Source organism: Rhamphochromis longiceps, linkage group LG13 (assembly GCF_057381845.1).
Source record: "Rhamphochromis longiceps isolate RC_006_pf linkage group LG13, R_longiceps_female_GT1.1, whole genome shotgun sequence".
Taxonomy (NCBI): Eukaryota; Metazoa; Chordata; class Actinopteri; order Cichliformes; family Cichlidae; genus Rhamphochromis; species Rhamphochromis longiceps.
The window spans coordinates 14,323,070-14,342,857 of record NC_140569.1 but is presented as its reverse complement, the minus strand read 5'-3'; the positions used below and the strand labels follow the sequence as shown (position 1 = coordinate 14,342,857).

The window sequence follows — 19,788 nt, the reverse complement described above, 5'->3', positions numbered from 1 at the left end:
TCTCCATGCAAAGATCTGTACCTTGGAAAAGTGCAATTTAGTGATTATGTGCAATATTATGCATTTTTCTACTGTTTCTACATCATAATTAAAACATTTTCAAATGAAGGTGATTCAGTGTTCTCTTACTGTATGTCTTTTAAATGTTAGATGGTTACCCTAGCCCTAACCGTTCTGTGGCTTCACTCACACAGGCCTAGAGACCAGTTGGCAACCCCCTGGCAACCTCCGGTCGCTAGGAAAAATGTGTATTCCCCTAACCAGTTGGCAAGAGGCTGCCAGAGGTTTCTGAGTTAAAACCCTCATCGCCATTGCTTTGGTTCTTAGCCATGGTTGCCCACAGTTTGCTCCAAGAGGTCGACTTGTCTGTAAACACTTGCTGACTACCCACCAAATGGCAGTGAAACCTGAAAAACTGTGATGCAAACCAGATACAGAGGATTTTCACCCTCTAAGTACAAGTTGCGATTTTCTGCTAAAACCAACATGTTTCAAAAGACTCAAACTTCACTTTGAAGGTAAAGGTCTCTTCTGGTTTGGGTTCACTGTTTCACTACTGTTTAGCAAGTAGCTTCCAAGTCTTTGCTGAAAGGTCAATGTCTTCCATGCAAATAACAGGCAAACACAGTAATTTTTAGTAACCCAAGGAATTGCAGGTTTTCAATCATTTTCAGTGCTGCATGGAATATCTCATTGCAAACAATTTTACCAAGCCACTGCCAGGACCCTCCCGCAACTACAAACAAACCAGCTGACCAGTGGTTGAAGTGGGAGACAGGGGCGATTCTAGGATCAGAGCTTTGGGGGTGCTGAACACCCAAAGAGCTGCCCAGCCAGGCAAGATAAACTTTACTCGTCACGATGAGACATCTTCCCTGTGTCTGTCAGTCCCTGCATCCTTAAATGTCTCCAGTTGTCCCGAGTTCCCTCTGTCTGTCTCCTTGGTGCATTTAAACCCCTGTTCCTCCCTGTCCTCATCGTCTGTTGTCTTCGTCTCCGTTATCAGTCATAATTTTACCATCTCTGAGTAAGTCTGCAAATTTATTTATTAAATCATAAGATTCTTAAATTCACCAAGTCTTTCTGTGCCTGGGTCCTCGTCACAAAACATGACATCACTGTTTTGTACATTTTAACACAATTTAATCCCCATATTTGGGAAAGAAAAGCAAAACACTATTTTAAAAGTCAGTAACAAAACCATCAAATCAGATAAAGGTTATTTAAATGCTGCAAACGAAGAATGGATTGAAATAAAAAAAAATATACATATCCTAACTAGTGATGGCACGATACCACTTTTTTATGTCCGATACCGATACCGATATCATAAATTTGGATATCTGCCGATACCGATATGAATCCGATATAGTGTTTTTTAATCAACAAAACTGTTTTTTAAATATCTTGCTGCATTTTGTATAAGTTCATACTCAAGTTTAAAACAACAACTACACTAAAGCTATTCTGTTATACCTGTATGCAAAAAAAAATATTTCATAGTTCAGCAATACTGATCAATCTAATAAACTTAAACCTACACCATCCTCCCTATTCTGGTATTTTAAAGAGTACTTAGCGTAAATATTAAGCAACCTAACTAATAGGGTTCCAACTCCCAGCAACAACAAAAATAAATAAATAAAAAATAGGGAACCACCCCTCACCCTCCACCTCATGATGCTTAATCGACGTAATCAACCTTAATTTGATGCAGTGTGAAAAAAAATGCACAGAAATAAATTATTTTTCAAGAAATATTAAATAGATTCAACATCTTTCTTCAACAAAATTGCAGAATTCACAGATGGTGCCTTCCCAAAGGAAAAAGTACTATAGCTTACTAGGGTATGTTAGACTTAATAGTTACTATATACAGTAATTGACTTCTATTCATTTTACATCAAATTAAAACTTTGGGTGTCAGATAATTATTTATTAAAAGCTAGACATTTTAAATGAGAATAAGAAAGAAAAGTATGTCTTTGTGCCCCCTTTTCCCTGTTAATGCCCTATCGGCCCTCCTGGCTAAACTTTGCTAGATCCGCCCCTGCACAGTTACCAGCGTCAGCTACAGTGGGGCAAAAAGTATTTAGTCAGCCACCGATTGTGCAAGTTCCCCCACTTAAAATGATGACAGAGGTCAGCAATTTGCACCAGAGGTACACTTCAACTGTGAGAGACAGAATGTGAAAAAAAAATCCATGAATTCACATGGTAGGATTTGTAAAGAATGTATTCGTAAATTAGGGTGGAAAATAAGTATTTGGTCACCTCAAGCAAGGAAAATCTCTGGCTCTCACAGACCTGTAACGTCTTCTGTAAGAAGCTTTTCTGTCCCCCACTCGTTACCTGTATGAATGGCACCTGTTTGAACTCATCATCTGTATAAAAGACACCTGTCCACAGCCTCAAACAGTCAGACTCCAAACTCCGCCATGGCCAAGACCAAAGAGCTTTCGAAGGACACCAGGAAAAGTATTGTAGACCTGCACTAGGCAAGCAGCTTGGTGTGAAAAAATCAACTGTGGGAGCAATCATCAGAAAATGGAAGACATACAAGACCACTGATAATCTCCCTCGATCTGGGGCTCCACGCAAGATCTCATCCCGTGGGGTCAAAATGATCATGAGAACGGTGAGCAAAGATCCCAGAACCACACGGGGAGACCTGGTGAATGACCTGCAGAGAGCTGGGACCAAAGTAACAAAGGTCACCATCAGTAACACACTACAACGGCAGGGAATCAAATCCCGCAGTGCCAGACGTGTTCCGCTGCTGAAGCCAGTGCATGTCCAGGCCCGTCTGAAGTTTGCCAGAGAGCACATGGATGATACAGCAGAGGATTGGGAGAATGTCATGTGGTCAGATGAAACCAAAGTAGAACTTTTTGGTATAAACTCAACTCGTCGTGTTTGGAGGAAGAAGAATACTGAGTTGCATCCCAAGAACACCATACCTACTGTGAAGCATGGGGGTGGAAACATCATGCTATGGGGCTGTTTTTCTGCCAAGGGGACAGGACGACTGATCCGTGTTAAGGACAGAATGAATGGGGCCACGTATCGTGAGATTTTGAGCCAAAACCTCCTTCCATCAGTGAGAACTTTGAAGATGAAACGAGGCTGGGTCTTCCAACATGACAATGATCCAAAATACACCGCCCGGGCAACAAAGGAGTGGCTCCGTAAGAAGCATTTGAAAGTCCTGGAGTGGCCTAGCCAGTCTCCAGACCTCAACCCCATAGAAAATCTGTGGCGGGAGTTGAAAGTCCGTGTTGCTCGGCGACAGCCCCAAAACATCACTGCTCTCGAGAAGATCTGCATGGAGGAATGGGCCAAAATACCAGCTACTGTGTGTGCAAACCTGGTAAAGACCTATAGTAAACGTTTGACCTCTGTTATTGCCAACAAAGGTTATGTTACAAAGTATTGAGTTGTATTTTTGTTATTGACCAAATACTTATTTTCCACCCTGATTTACAAATAAATTCTTTACAAATCCTACCATGTGGATTCATGGATTTTTTTTCACATTCTGTCTCTCACAGTTGAAGTGTACCTCTGGTGCAAATTACTGACCTCTGTCATCATTTTAAGTGGGGGAACTTGCACAATCGGTGGCTGACTAAATACTTTTTTGCCCCACTGTACGTAGAAAAAGATCCTCGAGTAGAAAGTAATATTAAATACATTCTAACAACAGCTGATCAAGCTTAAACGTGCTGCTGTTGTTCAGCCGCTGGTTTCCTCTTTCTGGTGCAAAGTGGGCCAAAAACAAACAAGAGACACGGACTCACGACAGAAAAGCCGATCAGCTGATCATTAAGCAGTTTCATGATTGAAGTAGCAGCAAGAAGAGGCAGTCGCTCCATATATCGCTTGTTAAGCTTAACGCAGGCATGCTTTACAAACATTCAGAGATGGACTTACACACTTGCTTTACTTCTCTCGGGGATAACTTTGTTGGAGATGAAATGCCGGGTTGCTAGCGAAGCTCCACATGCTATCCAGACCACCGACAGGTCCCGCATGCCACAGCCGCTCTATCACGTGATGCATACTGCTCCGACGTGCTAACGTTCTGAGGTGAGTTACGGCGTGTTGCAAGTTTTGTGAGGTGCTTTCGTGATATTTAATGGATCGGATTACATTTTTTATTTTTCTCCGATATCCGATCCAGTAATTTAGGTCAGTATCGGACCCGATACCGATACATAATATCAGATCGGTCCATCTCTAATCCTAACCTTAATTACTGGGGGAAAAGGATGAATGATGATCATAGTGAGTAAGAAGTAAACCGAGTGCATTTTTTGGACAGAGACTCACTTTTAATGTGTATGTATAATACAATACAGATATATAAAAATACACTCCAAAAATAGAGTCCTTGAAATGTACGAATGTACAAAATATTGATAAATAAAATTATAAAAATGGAGGCAACTTTGCCTGTGGTACAATCTATGAAAAGATCTTTACTGCAGATACTACTATGGCTCTGCAGATTTTTTATTTTATTTTAACCTATGTCGCCTCACCTTGAGGTTGGCAAATCTGTCTATCACTTTTTTGGTGATCAACTCTATCAAGCAATTTAACTGTTTCTGTTTTGCCTGTCAATATTCCCTGTCTGTTTTTTTACCTGGTTCTTCCTGACCTTGTACTTTCTCCTCACTTTCCCCTCTTTCCTCTCTCCCTCTTTGGACTGACAATCATACACAAATAGATTGTATTCAATTAGATGAAAAAAATTACATTAATATGAAAAAACAAATACTATTAAGATCACTAATAAAAAAAAAGTCCTCTCTCCGTTTACTTTCAACCAAAAGGCAAATAACCAAACCACATGAACATCTAATAAAAGATATAAATATTGAAACACTGATTCAACATTATTCTTGATTGACGGATCATTTGATCTTACACTTTTACCTGAATGTTGTTCCTGGGTTTAATCTTGGCACATGCACATATGACAAAATAACCAACTTCTCTCATTCCATTTCAAACAGGACAGTGGCAACAACAGTAAGCTACTGTTTACTTTATCTATACTTTTGTTGTTAAAATGTTATGTCTCAAACAAGTACTGAATGCTTTTTATATTTTTAGTAGTGTGTCACACAAACAGTAAATATTGTCAAAAAAGTAAGAAATCTTTGGGGGTGCTTTGATTCAAAAAATGGGCTAAAATCGCCCCTGGTGGGAGAAGTCATCAACCAGTCTCTATACTCTATAGACCTAACTTTTTGACCATATAATTTGATAGAGTGACCATATAAAGCAACACTGAGGGTTTCATTAATGAAAAAGGGAGTAGAGAATGGAGGAAACACACTTATTCAACAACTACCCCCTCCACCTTGCAATTCTGTATAAGAGAGTTTGACCATCATAAGGCCTCAGCAACTATTCAGTTGAGCTAAAACAACAAGAAACAAACAAAACAATATTAGGGTTCAAATGCATACAAGCACAATTACACTTGAAAATAAAACAATCACCACACTTAGTGCCTCTCTGTTTCATAGTCTGTTTTACTTGATTATGTAAAGGATTATATAAACATAAAGTGTGCTTTGATTAGTAGGTTTAAAAGCTTTTAGTTGCCACAAACATGATGTAACAATGGTACCAGTCATTGGAAATAATTATTTCCACTAGTTTGCACTACTCTGTAAGCTTACAAGAGCATTGTGGTAAAAGTTCATATTTTTTTTACTTTCACCACTCCACACTGTGACACCTGTGAAGCCAAAACAAGCTAGGTCTTCAGGCAGACACGGAAGGTCATTGGAGGAAAAGTTGAAAATGTGTGTTGCTGGATTCCCTAACTATATGTCATTAGTTTGTTTTTGTCCTGTGACCTATGGAGAAACCCATTTCTTAGAAACAGGTTTACTTCCAAAACTGTGTGTTAATACTCAGGGAGCTTTTTGTGTGTATGTGATAGGTGTAAACATAGCTCAAGTTTGTCATGCAATTCTCCACGAGAAAATGTATTTAAAAAATTGTTGATAGTAGTATTAAAGTAAAGAGGTACAGTTTTCAAACAGAATACTTTGTTAATGTAGTGACGTATTCGTGCTAGAAATCATCCATGACACCATCAAAGAGTGAAAACCCAATAATCATTTATCTAAAAAAATAAAAGTTTACTCGAAGATTTACTAATGTCAGGGTAAGTGCTTGGAAAATTCAATACGGATGAAAAGATCTGGCTGATTTGAATGATGGTGATATTTTTTGTGATTTAGAACTACATTTAGAGTGTTGCGTATGAAAAAGTTTTAGTTATAATACATATTTTTACACTGTTCAAAAATCCTGGATATTTAAACCGATCTTCAAATCAGTTTTATTTATATAGTGCCAAATCACAACAACAGTTGCCTCAAGGTGCTGTATTATTGTAGTATCTTTACCTCTTTTGTACGGTAAAGGCAATAATACAGAGAAAACTGATATGGACTGGGTAATAGGGATGGGAATCACGACAAGAACCAATTCCCAGAGACAGATACTTTATGCTGCAACATCGGCTGTTTGCAAGCACGTGCACAGATAGCAAGCTAACATTAGACTAGCCAGACAGAATGCTAACACTAAGCTAGCCAAGAACCCAGAGTGAAAGCTGAGCGAATGCCAACCCCAGGCCAGCAGTGACCCTGAATTTCAACAGTTAACAAACTGATAAGAAGTCAGGCAGCAGCCTCCGTTTCTACCTGTTCAGGTTTCTACAGTAGAATCACTATGGCGATCGTTTTGAAGTGTCTTTGTGCTGATTTTCATTTTTGCTTTGTGTTTTTGGCTACTACCTGCATACTTTCACGCCCTGAGGCCAGGCATCGCCATGCACCAGGAGAAAGCCATAACCCACAGTGGAGGGTCTGCCAGTGGGTAAAGGATTTTATCCCAATACCTAATGGCAGTCATGATGCTGTTGCCTAGCCTGTGGAGGTCTGTGTGTGCAAGGATGTGACTCACCAGACCATAAATGATCCACCACTAAACTGGTCATGCTGAACAATGTTACAGGCAGTATTGCATCTCTAGGCCCTTTCACCTCTGTCACATGATCTTAGGGCTAACCTACTGAAAAGCACAGGGCAGCACCATTCCCACCAGTGGCCTACTGCAGGTCATTTTGATATGGGAGTGCTCATCCTGTTCCTTGCACAAAGGACATATATCAGGCATATATATATCACCTTCTACAACTCTGTCCAAGTCTCCTAGAGTAACTGTATGTCTCCTGGAATCTCCTCCATGCAATTGAGACTGTGCTGGGAGAGACAGCAAATCGTCTGGCAATGGCTCGCATTGATGTGCTGTCCTGGAAGTTTTGTACTAACAGTAACGTGGTGGCTCTTACCCTAGCCAAATGCAAAACTACAGAAAAAAACATTCAGAGAAGATGAGGAGGGGAAAATGTTAGTGTCCTGCACCTGTAAAACCATTACTGTTTTGAGGGTTGTCAAATTGTTGCCCCTCTAAAGCACCTGTTAATTTCATTAACACAAAAGCAGCTGAAACTCATTAACAACCCCCTCTGGTACTTAACTGACCAGATCAATATCCCAGAAATTTAATTCACCTGATGCTATACTCTGAGTTAAAAATGTTTCTTAAATTTTTTTGGAGCAGTATATATGTGCCAGGAAATACACTGAGGTTTCTAGACTATGATAGTCTCTCTAAAATCAGTGCCTTTTGAGTGGTGTTACGAACACTCTTAAGGAAGACCATGAGGTTGGATCCACCAGTCCCAGTGGTGTTGAGTGCAGTACCCACACCTCTGAATGGACAGCCCACAGATTGCGCGTGGTTACCAGGAATAATGACGTACTTGGTCACAGTATTGAGGTGATAGTTTCGTAAATCCACCAGTGCGGAGACACAAGAGTTGTAGGCCTGACAGAGGTCAGAGTTGGAGCAGGACAAGATGAAGTCTCGCAGCGGTGGACAGACGGAGAGCGTTTCTATCAGCTGACGGTGGGCAGGAGGCATGTAGTCTCTCATGCGTGTCAGGAACGCTCCTAGATTGAGAGAATCAGTGAAAGGGACAGAAAAGAGACCTTGAAAGAATGAAAATAATTGTCTATCCTGGAAACATTCTCATTCAAAGCAATCAGCTGGCTGCACAAATGTGATTTATTCACGAGAGCCATCTGAAGGGGTCAAAGGTTGAAGGCAATGCATGCTTACCTGTCTCTTCCTCATGCTGGATGCACAGCAAAGCATCAAAGCATTGAATAGCTGAACTCTGGGCAGCACTCCCACCTGATAACAAAATAGGCTCATCGCTCACACCTTCATACATCACCCCCCTTGGAAGCATTGGGTTGTCTCTCCATCTAAAACAATTCAAACAAAAAACCTATACTGCAAACCTCCTTTTAATAGATGTACATGAATTTAAATATGTATGATACGATTTCAGATGTTATCCTACAAAATATAAAGTGCACCAATAGAAACAGATAAAAAGATAACTTTTACTGAGATAAATCTGCATGAGAGAAATACTGAAACCTTGAAAACCTTAGTTTGGAGAACACTGTAGCAGTGCTAAACTCACCCTGAGACAAAAATTCTCAATTTTCCATGAAATGCAGCTGGCTCCACGTGATCTGGAAATAGCACAGATTCAGTTGTCTAATTACCTTGAATTTCTCTGTCTTCATAAAAGAGCACAGCATGTAAAGTGATTAAATTCATGTGAGCAAGCCTTAATTCAAACTTACTGTGCATAAATTTGAATTTTTCCTTCATCTTCTTTAAAGACTGAGTTACTTTGATGAGGCCATTTTTTATCCCAGTGAGGTCAGAGACTTTAATGGCGCGCATCACCTCCAGCGCCCCCTGGTTAAAGTCAAAGGTTTAAACAGCATTACCAAGTTACAAGTGGCAAAAGCACACACAGTTTGTGGACCAGGGAATAGAGAAATTGAAAACACCAAGCTAATGTTCAGAAAGACTTCAAAAGAAGTAATACTAACCATTATGCCGGGTGAAGCCGCCATCTCAACCAGCAGTGACACAATAAAAAATCCCCTGCAAGTGTCACCACCAGGGAAGGAAAATATCAGGTCCATGTTCCTATTTTTAAAAATAATATTTAGCAAACAAATGAGTAAAAACCACATGACACATGAGATTACATAACAGTCCAGAGTGATACTTACCCAATTCTCATATCCCTGAAATGAAAGTAAAAGAAAGAAGTAGCAATTATTAGAATTTCACTGTGAGGTTATTATTGCATTTAACGAGACTGCCTAATATTTTGGCATTAAATAAGAAAAAGGATTACCCTGTGGGATCCTTTAACTTCCAGTTGGCTAAAACTGAATCTGCATATGTCAGGATCGGTGGAAGGCCAAGTCTGCGTGATACCAGCCAAAAAGGCAGGGCCAGAGCCTTTGGGAGTATCTATCAAACAACCATAACAGTGAAGTTTCAATCCAGCAGGCTCACTAAGATTTCAGGGATTGTAGTGACTATCTTTTGGCCGCGCCAGCAGTTTTGACCAGGCTGATTTGTCTGATGATTTCCCTTTCTACTTTCTATTTAACATTAGCTAGTGAAAAGTTTCACTTTTGCTGTGAAATATGTCACCTCCTGCTTAATATAAATTTGGTTTAGTCATGGTCAAATTAAGCCCTGCAGCACCATTAGTCAAAATGTAAATGTGCCTCTATCTACCACATTGATGACATTCCCATCAGTTTTAGTTTATGTTTTGTTAACAAATGCTTATTTTTTGTGTTGTGAAATAGCAAGATAAAACTGTGTCAATTTCTAATAACGACACACTATTAAGCACAAGTAATGGATTCATTAATAGTTTATTCGTCATTTATGAACCATTAATCCACCTGCGTATGCCATTTATAAACATAGATATAAACGTTAAATCTTTAGTAATTCATGGTTAATTCAAGCAGTTAATAGTTGTTAATTAAGTATTGTGTGTTATTTCATCTAAAATGAGGACACTCTCTACCTTGCAAAGCATTTATAAAATAATCTCATGGTCACCAGGACCTTAAGAATCAAACACATCTCATCTGTCTTCACAACAGAAAAGGATACAAACAAAGAGCAAAATGATACAACATGCTAATATTTAATGGAAGCTGCAAATATTGCTCACTAAATATTTGCAGAAAACTGAAATGTGAGCAGCACGAGAGTTTGTAGGAGGGTTTAAGACAGCAACAGAGTACTTTAACTTATATTGAAACTTCTGCATATAAAATAAAACATTTTTTATTTTATATATATATTTTACTTTATTTTTAGTTTGTTCCTCGAGTTTATCTTCACTTTAGTTTGTAGTCAGCTGTAGTCAGCTAGCTAGCTTTAGCCAGATAAGCTAATGCATTAAAAAAAATTAAAAGGAGTTGGATGTTTTCAGCAGTGGCATGGGGTGGTATGTCCCACTCCAAGTGTCACCCTAGTTTTGCATGTAACAGTGTTGTTTATTTTAATAATAAACCTACTGCAGGCTGGCTGTGTTTGTTGTTGTCAGTAGCAACCGATGTCTATAATTATGCAAGAGCACATTTTGTTCCAACACCAAACAAAGGCATTTCAGACAACATTGGTGGTTGATACACTCTGGCAACGGAACAAAGGTAAGCGTCATTAACCCTCTCGGTTTAACAGATGTGCTTCACCTGTAAATGACCTGACCGAATAAATCTGACATAGCAAAAAGCTGCACCCACACTGAGTCATTGCAAAAAAAAAAAAATACATATATAGGTTTATCATGAAAAATGTGTCCATGACCATGCAGATTTCTGGCATTTTGTGTAAATTTAAGCATGGAACTATTTTCTTATTTCCAATGAGTAAAGGAGTGTGAAACATAAGTTAGACGTGTTTGTAAATGAACCACCCCATTTTGTGTAGCTTTCTGGATTTTATACTTGTTTCGTTACATACTTATTTAGTATAGGCTGTATAGTACATAAAATCAAAACTCACATTTTTTTATGTAATTGAAATGTTTAATTGTGTGGGCTAAAGGAAATGTGAAACATGTGTATACTTACTGCATTTGATATATTTTAACCATATATCATTCATATTACAGAATGTAACATCTGCATATGTGTAAAAAAAAATGGCTTTGATTGTCCCACCCCATTTGGTTTCCATGACACCCTCATGCCACGCTAAGAAAATTCCTCTAAATCCACCTTTGAATGTTTCATAAAGAATGAATTATGCATCAACTAATACCTTACTGATGCTTAATAGTGTTTGGTTATAAAGTGTTACAAAGTCTTTTCCTTGTCCGTATATAAATGCATAAGCTGAATTTCTGAAAGTTCACTCTTAAAGGACTTTTTAAAAAAATCTCCATTTTCTGTGACCTAAAAATGCAGTTGACAAGTGGACAAAAAGTAAAAATACTTCTATGTGTGCATGGGGCACTATACTTGTAGGTCAAACAACTAGAGCACTATTGATTGAAATGTAAACATTTTACTGTCTGTCATTTGTGTGTCTTACCTCAGCAGGTGCATGTTGTCCTTCCTGCCATACATATCCCATGCTGATGAATCCTAGTGCTAGGTGAGCGAGCCTAAGCTCCCGATGGTCACTCAAAAGATCTGGACTCAAGACCGGCATCTGAATTGTGATTAGATTTTCTGTTTAAATCTATTTATTTTTATTGGGAATGGTGATCATCATCAGGTCTCTCAAAAATACACCTGTACACATTTACATGTATGGCCTGTCAGTATTTTTGTACTTGGAAGGCTTTGCTCATTCTGACCTTATCAACCAGATCCCGTAGTTTACGTGATTCTATCAGATGTATGAGATTATTTGCGAGGTCCAGCCACACCTGATAATGGTCTGGGAGGTGAGTCTAGAAAATAATAGGAATAAAATGACTTGCTCATTGGGTTTTGATTGTTTTTTGCGTGGTGGATTTTCATGTAGAGTGTAATCAGTAACATCATCAGCTCATGTTTTCCATGGTGCCTGACCTGCATGTCAACAAATGACTGGAGTCATCAATCAGCAACAGCAAGCAATTTAAAAGAGGCCATAATAAACAAGGCAACGCCCTGCCAAGCAGAAAACAGGGTCCAAAAGGGCAGGGAGATGGAAACTATAGGCTATACCATAAACAGAAACAATATTAGACTAATATTTTTTTTATGAGCGTCAGAGATTAATGCTGTTACATTTTGCTACATTTAGAAATCAAACCCAAAGAACTACAACTATCCAATTTGAGAAATATGTATCAATAGTTTCTATCAGTTGACTTATACAACTTAGATTCAATTAATTCTATTAAATGCTGTAGCAGACTTAAAGACTTAAAGAGACAGGCTCACAACAGATAAGTAGTCCTTCGTTATATTTCTAGAAAACAAGCATAATTAGGCCAGAGAGACTGTTATCTAGCTGGACAAACGTTTAAATTAAGGCTGCTGCTAAGGTATGTGTGTGAGGATAAACAACATATACAGCATAGTCAATGTTATATTATCCTTCAGTTTCAAACCTCCTTGATTTATCCAGTATATGGCAAAACAAAATGTGTCTCAGATGAGAACATTGCATCATTAGAAGAGAAAAGATAAGGGTGAAACCTACCAGTGGCTCTTCAAGTAGAAATCCAAACTCTTCAGAAATATCAAATACATCAAAGTCTGCTTGTAGTGTTTCTTTGCTATTAGTCTCCATGTCTGCTGGCCTGTGTAGCACTACAGTAGGCTGAGAGACATCAGCTGTTAAAACTTGCACTGAGCCTTTTTTCACTCCCTTTGTCACTTCCCTTTTTATTGCACTGAAGAGCAAATAGCCAATCACATTTCCCTGTCCTTTATGTCAAGAGCTGACAGACTGAACAGTTAATCGGCTAATCTTCCTCTTTTGGTCAGTTAATTTAAAAAATTGAAAACAACACAACTACCAAATAACAGAAACTGTTTAGAATGTTCTTGAACACACACCAAAATGTTTTTAACACGCATACGCCATGTGTAAAGTCAACACATGGTTTGTCTGTATTTTGCTTGTCTTTTTGTTTTAACTTCTTATTTTACTTTGGTATCTGCTCTTGATTATGTCTCACCTGTGCCTCAACTTCCTGTCTTTGCCTTCACTAATCATTCTGTGATATGTAGCTCGGTTAGTATACACTTAGTTACTTGTGTTCTTTTTGCTCTGCTTAGATTTTCTATTTTAATTTGTATGATTCTGGATTTTGTTAACAGTCATTAAAGGTTTGTGGGGGTTTTTACTGCCTGACTTTTCGGCCTACATGTAGGTACTTTTTACAGTTTTTATACAAAGAATGGCACATCTCTTCTACTGATAAAACTGGCTTTAAACATGGTGACACTGACATTTGTATTTTTGCCTTAGAGGAAATATGAGATATAAACAATAAAAACAAACCACATTGTTGATTATTTGGTAAAGTTTCTAGGTATGAATCCTGGTTTTCTGGTATACCCCAGAAACAACGCTAATAAATAGGGGTAATTCTATATCTGGCCCTGTTCCTGGTGCTCTGTGTAATAGACTTCTGCAGGTTGGTATCTTGTCAGTTTTTATTGTCATATTTATTTATATGATTTCTAGTTCAGTTAAATTAATGTGGTGGACACAGTGTTCCCAAGTGCTTGGCAACGATAGCAATTCAGCCACAAAATGTCATGGTCACTGTTAAGTCTAATTGTTGAATGTTGCCATTGTGTTTCTTAAATTTGTACAGTCTTATTTCAAGCAGTAGGATCAAAGCCATTCCTTTGATCCTGACCACCTCCCCAACCACTCTGTGCTGGGGGAGGTTTTATTGTAGATACATCCTATCTGAAAGATCTGTTTCTTTTGATGTAAGCTTCCTGGGTTTACGACCCTTTGGTCAGCAGGAGGTCACACATATACATAAAATGCTTTGTCTTAGAACCAAGGGGGCGTGGCTTTGTTCTGACGTGTTTTGTGTGAACTGTCTCTCAATAAAAGGTAGCAGGAGGAGGTCAGATCTGGGGGTCATTTTTCGTGGTGGACACAGACGAGGCCTCCCTTGCGCAAATAATCGATCGATCGACTGTCTTGTTTTCTTCATGATGAATAAGTCTCTAGAATTAGCGGGGTTTGTGGAAACACAGACCCAACAGTCACCTTAACCCACAAAAACTTCAAGAACTGACTTGTTGCATCCTGTTATAGCGCCATGCCAGGTTTTCAGAATGCCTGCAAAGGCAGTGTGCATGTGTATGCATATACATAAACAGTTTCTGTAAATTTCTTCCCCCACAATTTACTGCAAGTGGTGTTATTATAGAGTTAAGCATTATGAACCACAGCAGCTCAATCACAAAGTGGCGGAGCACGTGAACATCAAAAAGTGGGGAGCTCTGCTGTACCAACACTCGAAATGTCTTCTGGCATTATCATTAGTATAAAATCTGTGCACCAGGAGCTTAATGGCATGGGCAAAATTTTTATGGCTTTATTTAGTTTTCCCCTCTGGACAGTGAGTCTGGACAAACCAACATGTGTTCCTGTTTGCAATGCAGGGCAATGCAGTTGTGCTGTGGTAAGAGCTGATGCCTTACAGCAAATCATTCTTGTCTTAAACCAAGCATGGACACAAGCATAGGACATATAAATTCAAAGTTAAGTCAGTTTATTGCAGACACATATTGCAATATGTCAAAACTAAATTCGCCACAATTCCAAGAAGAGGTTTTCCTCCAAACTGATTTCTCTTCCACACAGAAATTTCTTGATTCCATTAATCTTTCTTCACAGGATTTCCTGAGGCTGCTGGCATCAGCACCGAGGAGAGAAGGGTAAGTCCAGTCACAAAAATTGGTCACAGAACAGTTGCAACAGACCGCAACTTACCTGTGTAACAATGGGCATTGATTCAGAACTTTCTAGAACACACAAGTAGGGTTAGTACAGAGATAGGTTGAATGTGCAGGTTGTCTAATGGGTTTGTAGAGCGTTCAGGGAGGACAAATGTGCTTTTCATTTTCAAACAAATTCAAATGGGATGTCTTTTTCTAAACTCATTTTCAAAAAGTACACTTGTAGTCAAGACCACCTAAACCAAGACCAAGACAGAACAAGATAAAGTCAAGACGAGACCGAGACAAAAAAGTCTTTCAACTGCAGCCAGATGCTGCTTCGTTTACGGGTGTCAGGCATAGGGATGGGTATCGAAACCCGGTTCTTGTTGAGAACCGGTTCCCACTGTTTCAATTCCTTGGAATTGTTTGGCATTTTTGCAAACGATTCCCTTATTGATTCCAGTCGCCCCGAATGACGTCACCACGTTGCGGAGCGTCATTTACCTGACAGGAAACACGGCGCCTAAGCGGCTCAAACGCTCAAAAGTTTGGTTATACTTTACGAGAACGGATGACAACAGGGCAACTTGCAATACTTGAAAAGTAGATATTTCATTTAAGGGAGGAAACACTACGAGTATGCAAAAGCATTTGCTCACAAAACACGCGATAACCTTAAATGAATGTCATGTTTTTAATTCCGCTCCGGACTCGTGAATCTCAACCCAGCAGCAGCGGTAACGTCTGCATGTCCTCTGCCGTTAATGCGGCAGGTAAATAATCAACTAACAGTGCATATTATGTTAGCGCGATCTGCCTTATTACAAAACCTGCCATTACTGTGCATTTAGGTGACCATGGTGAGAGAGACAGAGTCTGGCTGGCTCAGATGCTGGCAGTTCTCGCTGCAGTCTACCGGTAGCATTTCCTTTCAGGCCAAGATAGACGAATGTCACCGAGCAGTGACTAAGTTTGTGGTAAAAGGCTTGCACCCATTTGCCAGAGCAGATGCCCCCGATTTTCAGTAAGTGAATGTGTTTAATTGTAGGCAGGGACATTACTGGATATTCTTGTGTTAATTGCTACAGAATAATTTATGTTATACTTTGTTATTGCTACAGAAGAATATTTATTTTATTATTTTACATTTACAACTTTTGTTTCCTGGGGACCCTGTGACACCCCATCGAAGAGCCGTAGGCTGTGGATCTCTTAAGATCTCACTGTTGGGTTTGTAAGGCCATGTTACTCCTAAATGTCTGTCTTGTTCAAAGAGAAGATATAAAACAAAGTTCTAAGCTAATCAACCTTAGTGTTCTCCTTTTTTAAAAATAAGAATCGATAAGAGAATCGATAAAGAATCGAATCGTTAAACAGAATCGAAAATGGAATCGGAATCGTGAGAATCTTATCAATACCCATCCCTAGTCAGGCATATTTATATGTTTTTGCGATGCACTCACACAGCCCTCCTCATCGCTGTGTACTGTCTCACTCACTTACTGAGAGGACAGACGCATGCTCCACTTAACTGTCGCATCTCTCACCCTCTCTGTTTTTCACATAATGATATTATCCTATATCCTTGCATGTGATTGGCCACAATATGGAGGAATTGGAGCATAGCTGAGCCACTATGTGAGAGCTGAGCAGCAGCTGATTCACTACAAAGCACTCTTTAAGCACGGCTCTTAGAGCTTTTGCTTTTGCTCATGACACATTATCGAACGTTACGTTGTGTGACATGGATACTGTTGACTTCAAATCTCCCAACCACTATGTCGATCGGAGACAGCAAGACCGAGACAGCGAAACCAAGACAAGACCAAGACCAAAGTCCGTCGAGACCAAGATAAGACCAAGACCACGTAAAAGTGGTCTCGAGACCGGAGACATCCAACTCTACTAACCAGGAAGACAAATTCTGACTGCAAAAATTCAAATAAAGATGGGTGCGATGATTGATCTGTGGCTTCGAAATTCATTTTTCACAGTGTGATGTGGATTTTGAAATCACTGGTGTGAAGAGTGCATACTGGTATCATTTCATTTTTAGACCCTCCCTTAGCACGGTCATCCACTCAATCACCAGCTCCACTTCCCCCCCAACTATCACTACCACCTCTAGTTCAGTCTCCCGTGCAGTCATCTACTTCACCACCATCAGTAGCTCAGCTCCCACTCTCACCTGTGTCTCCAGTAGCTCAGCTCCCACTCTCACCCGTGTCTCCAGTAGCTCAGCTCCCACTCTCACCCGTGTCTCCAGTAGCTCAGTTAGCTGCCCAGCAGCCACTCTCTGCTCAGTCGCCTGTGTCGCCAGTTTTGCTCATTCACTCCATGCAGGGAGGTAACTTGATTTCTACTCAGGGTACTTTTCATGGTTTAGCCGCCGTTGGCACAGTTTGCCACTCCAGGGCTTCCCCAGAGGCTAGGTCTCAGTCCCCAGCTGATTCTGGACCCCTGAAGTTTAAGCAGCCCCCTAAGAACTGCACCATGTTCGCATTGCCTGGGCAGAGTCAGTGCTCAGTGCAGCGCCAGTTGTCCTCATGTCAGCCAAAGGACTTCATGCCTGTTGGCTTTGTTTTGGCCTCCGCTGGAGGGTCCGAGGGGCCCGTTCAGCCTCCCGTCTCCGCTGGAGGGTCCGAGGGGCCCGTTCAGCCTCCCGTCTCCGCTGGAGGGTCCGAGGGGCCCGTTCAGCCTCCCGTCTCCGCTGGGGGGTCCGAGGGGCCCGTTCAGCCTCCCGTCTCCGCTGGAGGGTCCGAGGGGCCCGTTCAGCCTCCCGTCTCCGCTGGAGGGTCCGAGGGGCCCATTCAGCCACCAGCTGCTCCACCGGCAGCCTCGTCCTCGCCTGCTGCAGCTCCAGCCTGTGCTTCGCCTGCTGCAGCTCCAGCCTGTGCTTCGCCTGCTGCAGCTCCAGCCTGTGCTTCGCCTGCTGCAGCCTCCGTGTCTTCATCCACGCCAGCTGCAGCCTCCGTGTCTTCATCCACGCCAGCTGCAGCCTCCGTGTCTTCATCCACGCCAGCTGCAGCCTCCGTGTCTCGGCTCCGGCTTCAGCATCGCCCACACCTGGTCCGGCTACGGCTTCAGCATCGCCCACGCCTGGTCCGGCTCCGGCTTCATCTTCGCCTGGTCCGGCTCCGGCTTCATCTTCGCCTGGTCCGGCTCCGGCTTCATCTACGCCTGGTCCGGCTTCTGCCTGTGCTTCTGCTACGCCTGGTCCGGCTTCTGCCTGTGCTTCTGCTACGCCTGGGCCGGCCTCTGCCTCTACTTCAGCGTCGCCTGGGCCGGCCTCTGCCTCTGCTTCAGCGTCGCCTGGGCCGGCCTCTGCCTCTGCTTCAGCGTCGCCTGGGCCAGCCTCTGCTTCAGCGTCGCCTAGGTCAGCCTCTGCTTCAGCGTCGCTTGGTCCTGTGCCCTCCAAGCCTCGGCTAGTACGCCTGACACTGGAGAGCCGCCGCTGCCTTCCGCACGGCCGGCCTCCTGAACTGCTCTGTCGTCCCCCTCGCCGCCGCCGCTGCCTTCCGCGCGGCCGGCCTCCTGAACTGTTTCCGCGTCGCCGCCGTTGCCTTGCGCACGGCCGGCCTCCTGAACTGTTTCCGCGTCGCCGCCGTTGCCTTCCGCATGGTCGGCCCCCTGAACTGGTTCCACGTCTCCGCCGTTGCCTTCCGCATGGTCGGCCCCCTGAACTGCTCTGTGTTTGGGTTGTTTTCTTGGGCTCCGGTGTTTTGCTGTGCTCTTCTTTTGTTTTCTGTTCCGATGCAACTTGCAAGTTGTGCAGCCATGTTCTTGTTCTTCTTCTTTTTTTAGAGAGAGAAGGGGCTTTCTCCTTGGAACACTTCCAAACAAGCCACGGTTGTTTGTTCATTTTATAATTATACCTTCATAAACCTAAACAGCTAACTGAGGCCTGAGTCTGAAGCTCTTTATTTCATTTTCTCCAAGCACTGCATGGTCTGACCATGAGTTAAATTTGCTGGGCCGTCCACTCCTGGTAAGATTGCGGCACTGTGTTAACACACACCTGAACGTCCTAAACAGCAAACTGCTGAAATGTCTGCTTTTATAGAGGTGCTCAAACTTGCTGATGGTCATTTAATTAAGTGTATTTGATTAGCAGCACCTGACTGCCATTTATCCTCCTAATTCCTAATGAACCAGCAAGGGTCGACTTTCCCTGTGAAACAGTCCTGTTTTCATGGTCCTGGATCATTTGACCAAGCACTTTGAGTTTGAAAATATTTTGATGGTTTATGATTTATGTTTAAGTTCATGTAGTTATCTTAAGCTCATTCTGTTTTCCCTAGGTTGCCCTGTTACAGTCCATTGTTTATTAGATTCATGTGTTTCTGTAATGTTTTTGTCTCCCGTCTCCTCCTCTTGTTTACCCCTTGTGACCCATTTCTTCTGTCATGTGTCCCACCCCAGCCATCATGTTCTGTTTTTGCTTAGTTATGTCCATGTCTCATCTCCAGTCCCCTTTTCCCTCTGTTAAGTCCGCATCTTAGTCTGTCATGTATTTCATGTCCGCGTGTTCTATGTCATGAGGCTCACGTTGCCATGTCTGCGTCCCATTATGTTTCGTCTTTTGTTTTTGAAGAGGTCTGGTGTCCAATGGTCATTGTGTTTAGTTTCACTTCCCCTGTGGTATCATTATGTTCATCCCAGTCAGCTGTGTTCCCCGTGCGTTTCCTTTTCCCTCGTCACCTTTGTGTGTAGTTATGTGATCTGCTATCATGCATTCATGGTCAGGTAGTCTGTTGTTTCACGCCATGTTTCCAGGTTTCATGTATTCATGTCCATGTCAGGGTTTTCATTTTAGTTCTATTTTAGCTACTGAGTTATGGTTGATGTTTGCATCGGTCGATATATTGTGTTTTCTACATTTGAAATGCCTATAATAAATGGACAAACACATCTGCGGTGTCTCTAATGTGAA

At 41.5% G+C, this 19,788-nt stretch overlaps 1 protein-coding gene across 2 annotated transcripts; it reads right to left on the bottom strand.

Moving 5' to 3' along the window:
• Nucleotides 1-3,607: 3,607 nt before the first annotated feature.
• LOC146655501 (indoleamine 2,3-dioxygenase 2-like) lies at nt 3,608-12,780 on the bottom strand. Of its 2 annotated transcripts, XM_085428133.1 has the most exons (10): nt 12,643-12,780; nt 11,807-11,902; nt 11,539-11,658; nt 9,326-9,444; nt 9,198-9,212; nt 9,012-9,111; nt 8,757-8,874; nt 8,591-8,642; nt 8,218-8,366; nt 3,608-8,048 (listed from the first exon to the last, which is right to left on the bottom strand). In XM_085428133.1, the coding sequence occupies exons 1-10, from the start codon at nt 12,730-12,732 to the stop codon at nt 7,693-7,695; spliced, it is 1,215 nt and encodes a 404-aa protein (XP_085284259.1). In that variant the 5' UTR covers nt 12,733-12,780; the 3' UTR covers nt 3,608-7,692. The 2 variants fall into 2 exon arrangements, with proteins under 2 accessions (XP_085284259.1, XP_085284260.1); XM_085428134.1 differs by lacking the exon at nt 11,807-11,902.
• Nucleotides 12,781-19,788: the final 7,008 nt, after the last annotated feature.

Coding starts and splice junctions, on each gene's coding strand:
- LOC146655501 (XM_085428133.1), bottom strand. CDS start 12,732: ATGGAGACTAATAGCAAAGAAACACTACAAGCAGACTTTGATGTATTT. Junction 9,445..11,538: donor GACAACATGCACCTGCTGAG/GTAAGACACACA, acceptor GTTGTTTGATAG/ATACTCCCAAAGGCTCTGGC. Junction 8,643..8,756: donor AAAATTCAAATTTATGCACA/GTAAGTTTGAAT, acceptor TGCTATTTCCAG/ATCACGTGGAGCCAGCTGCA.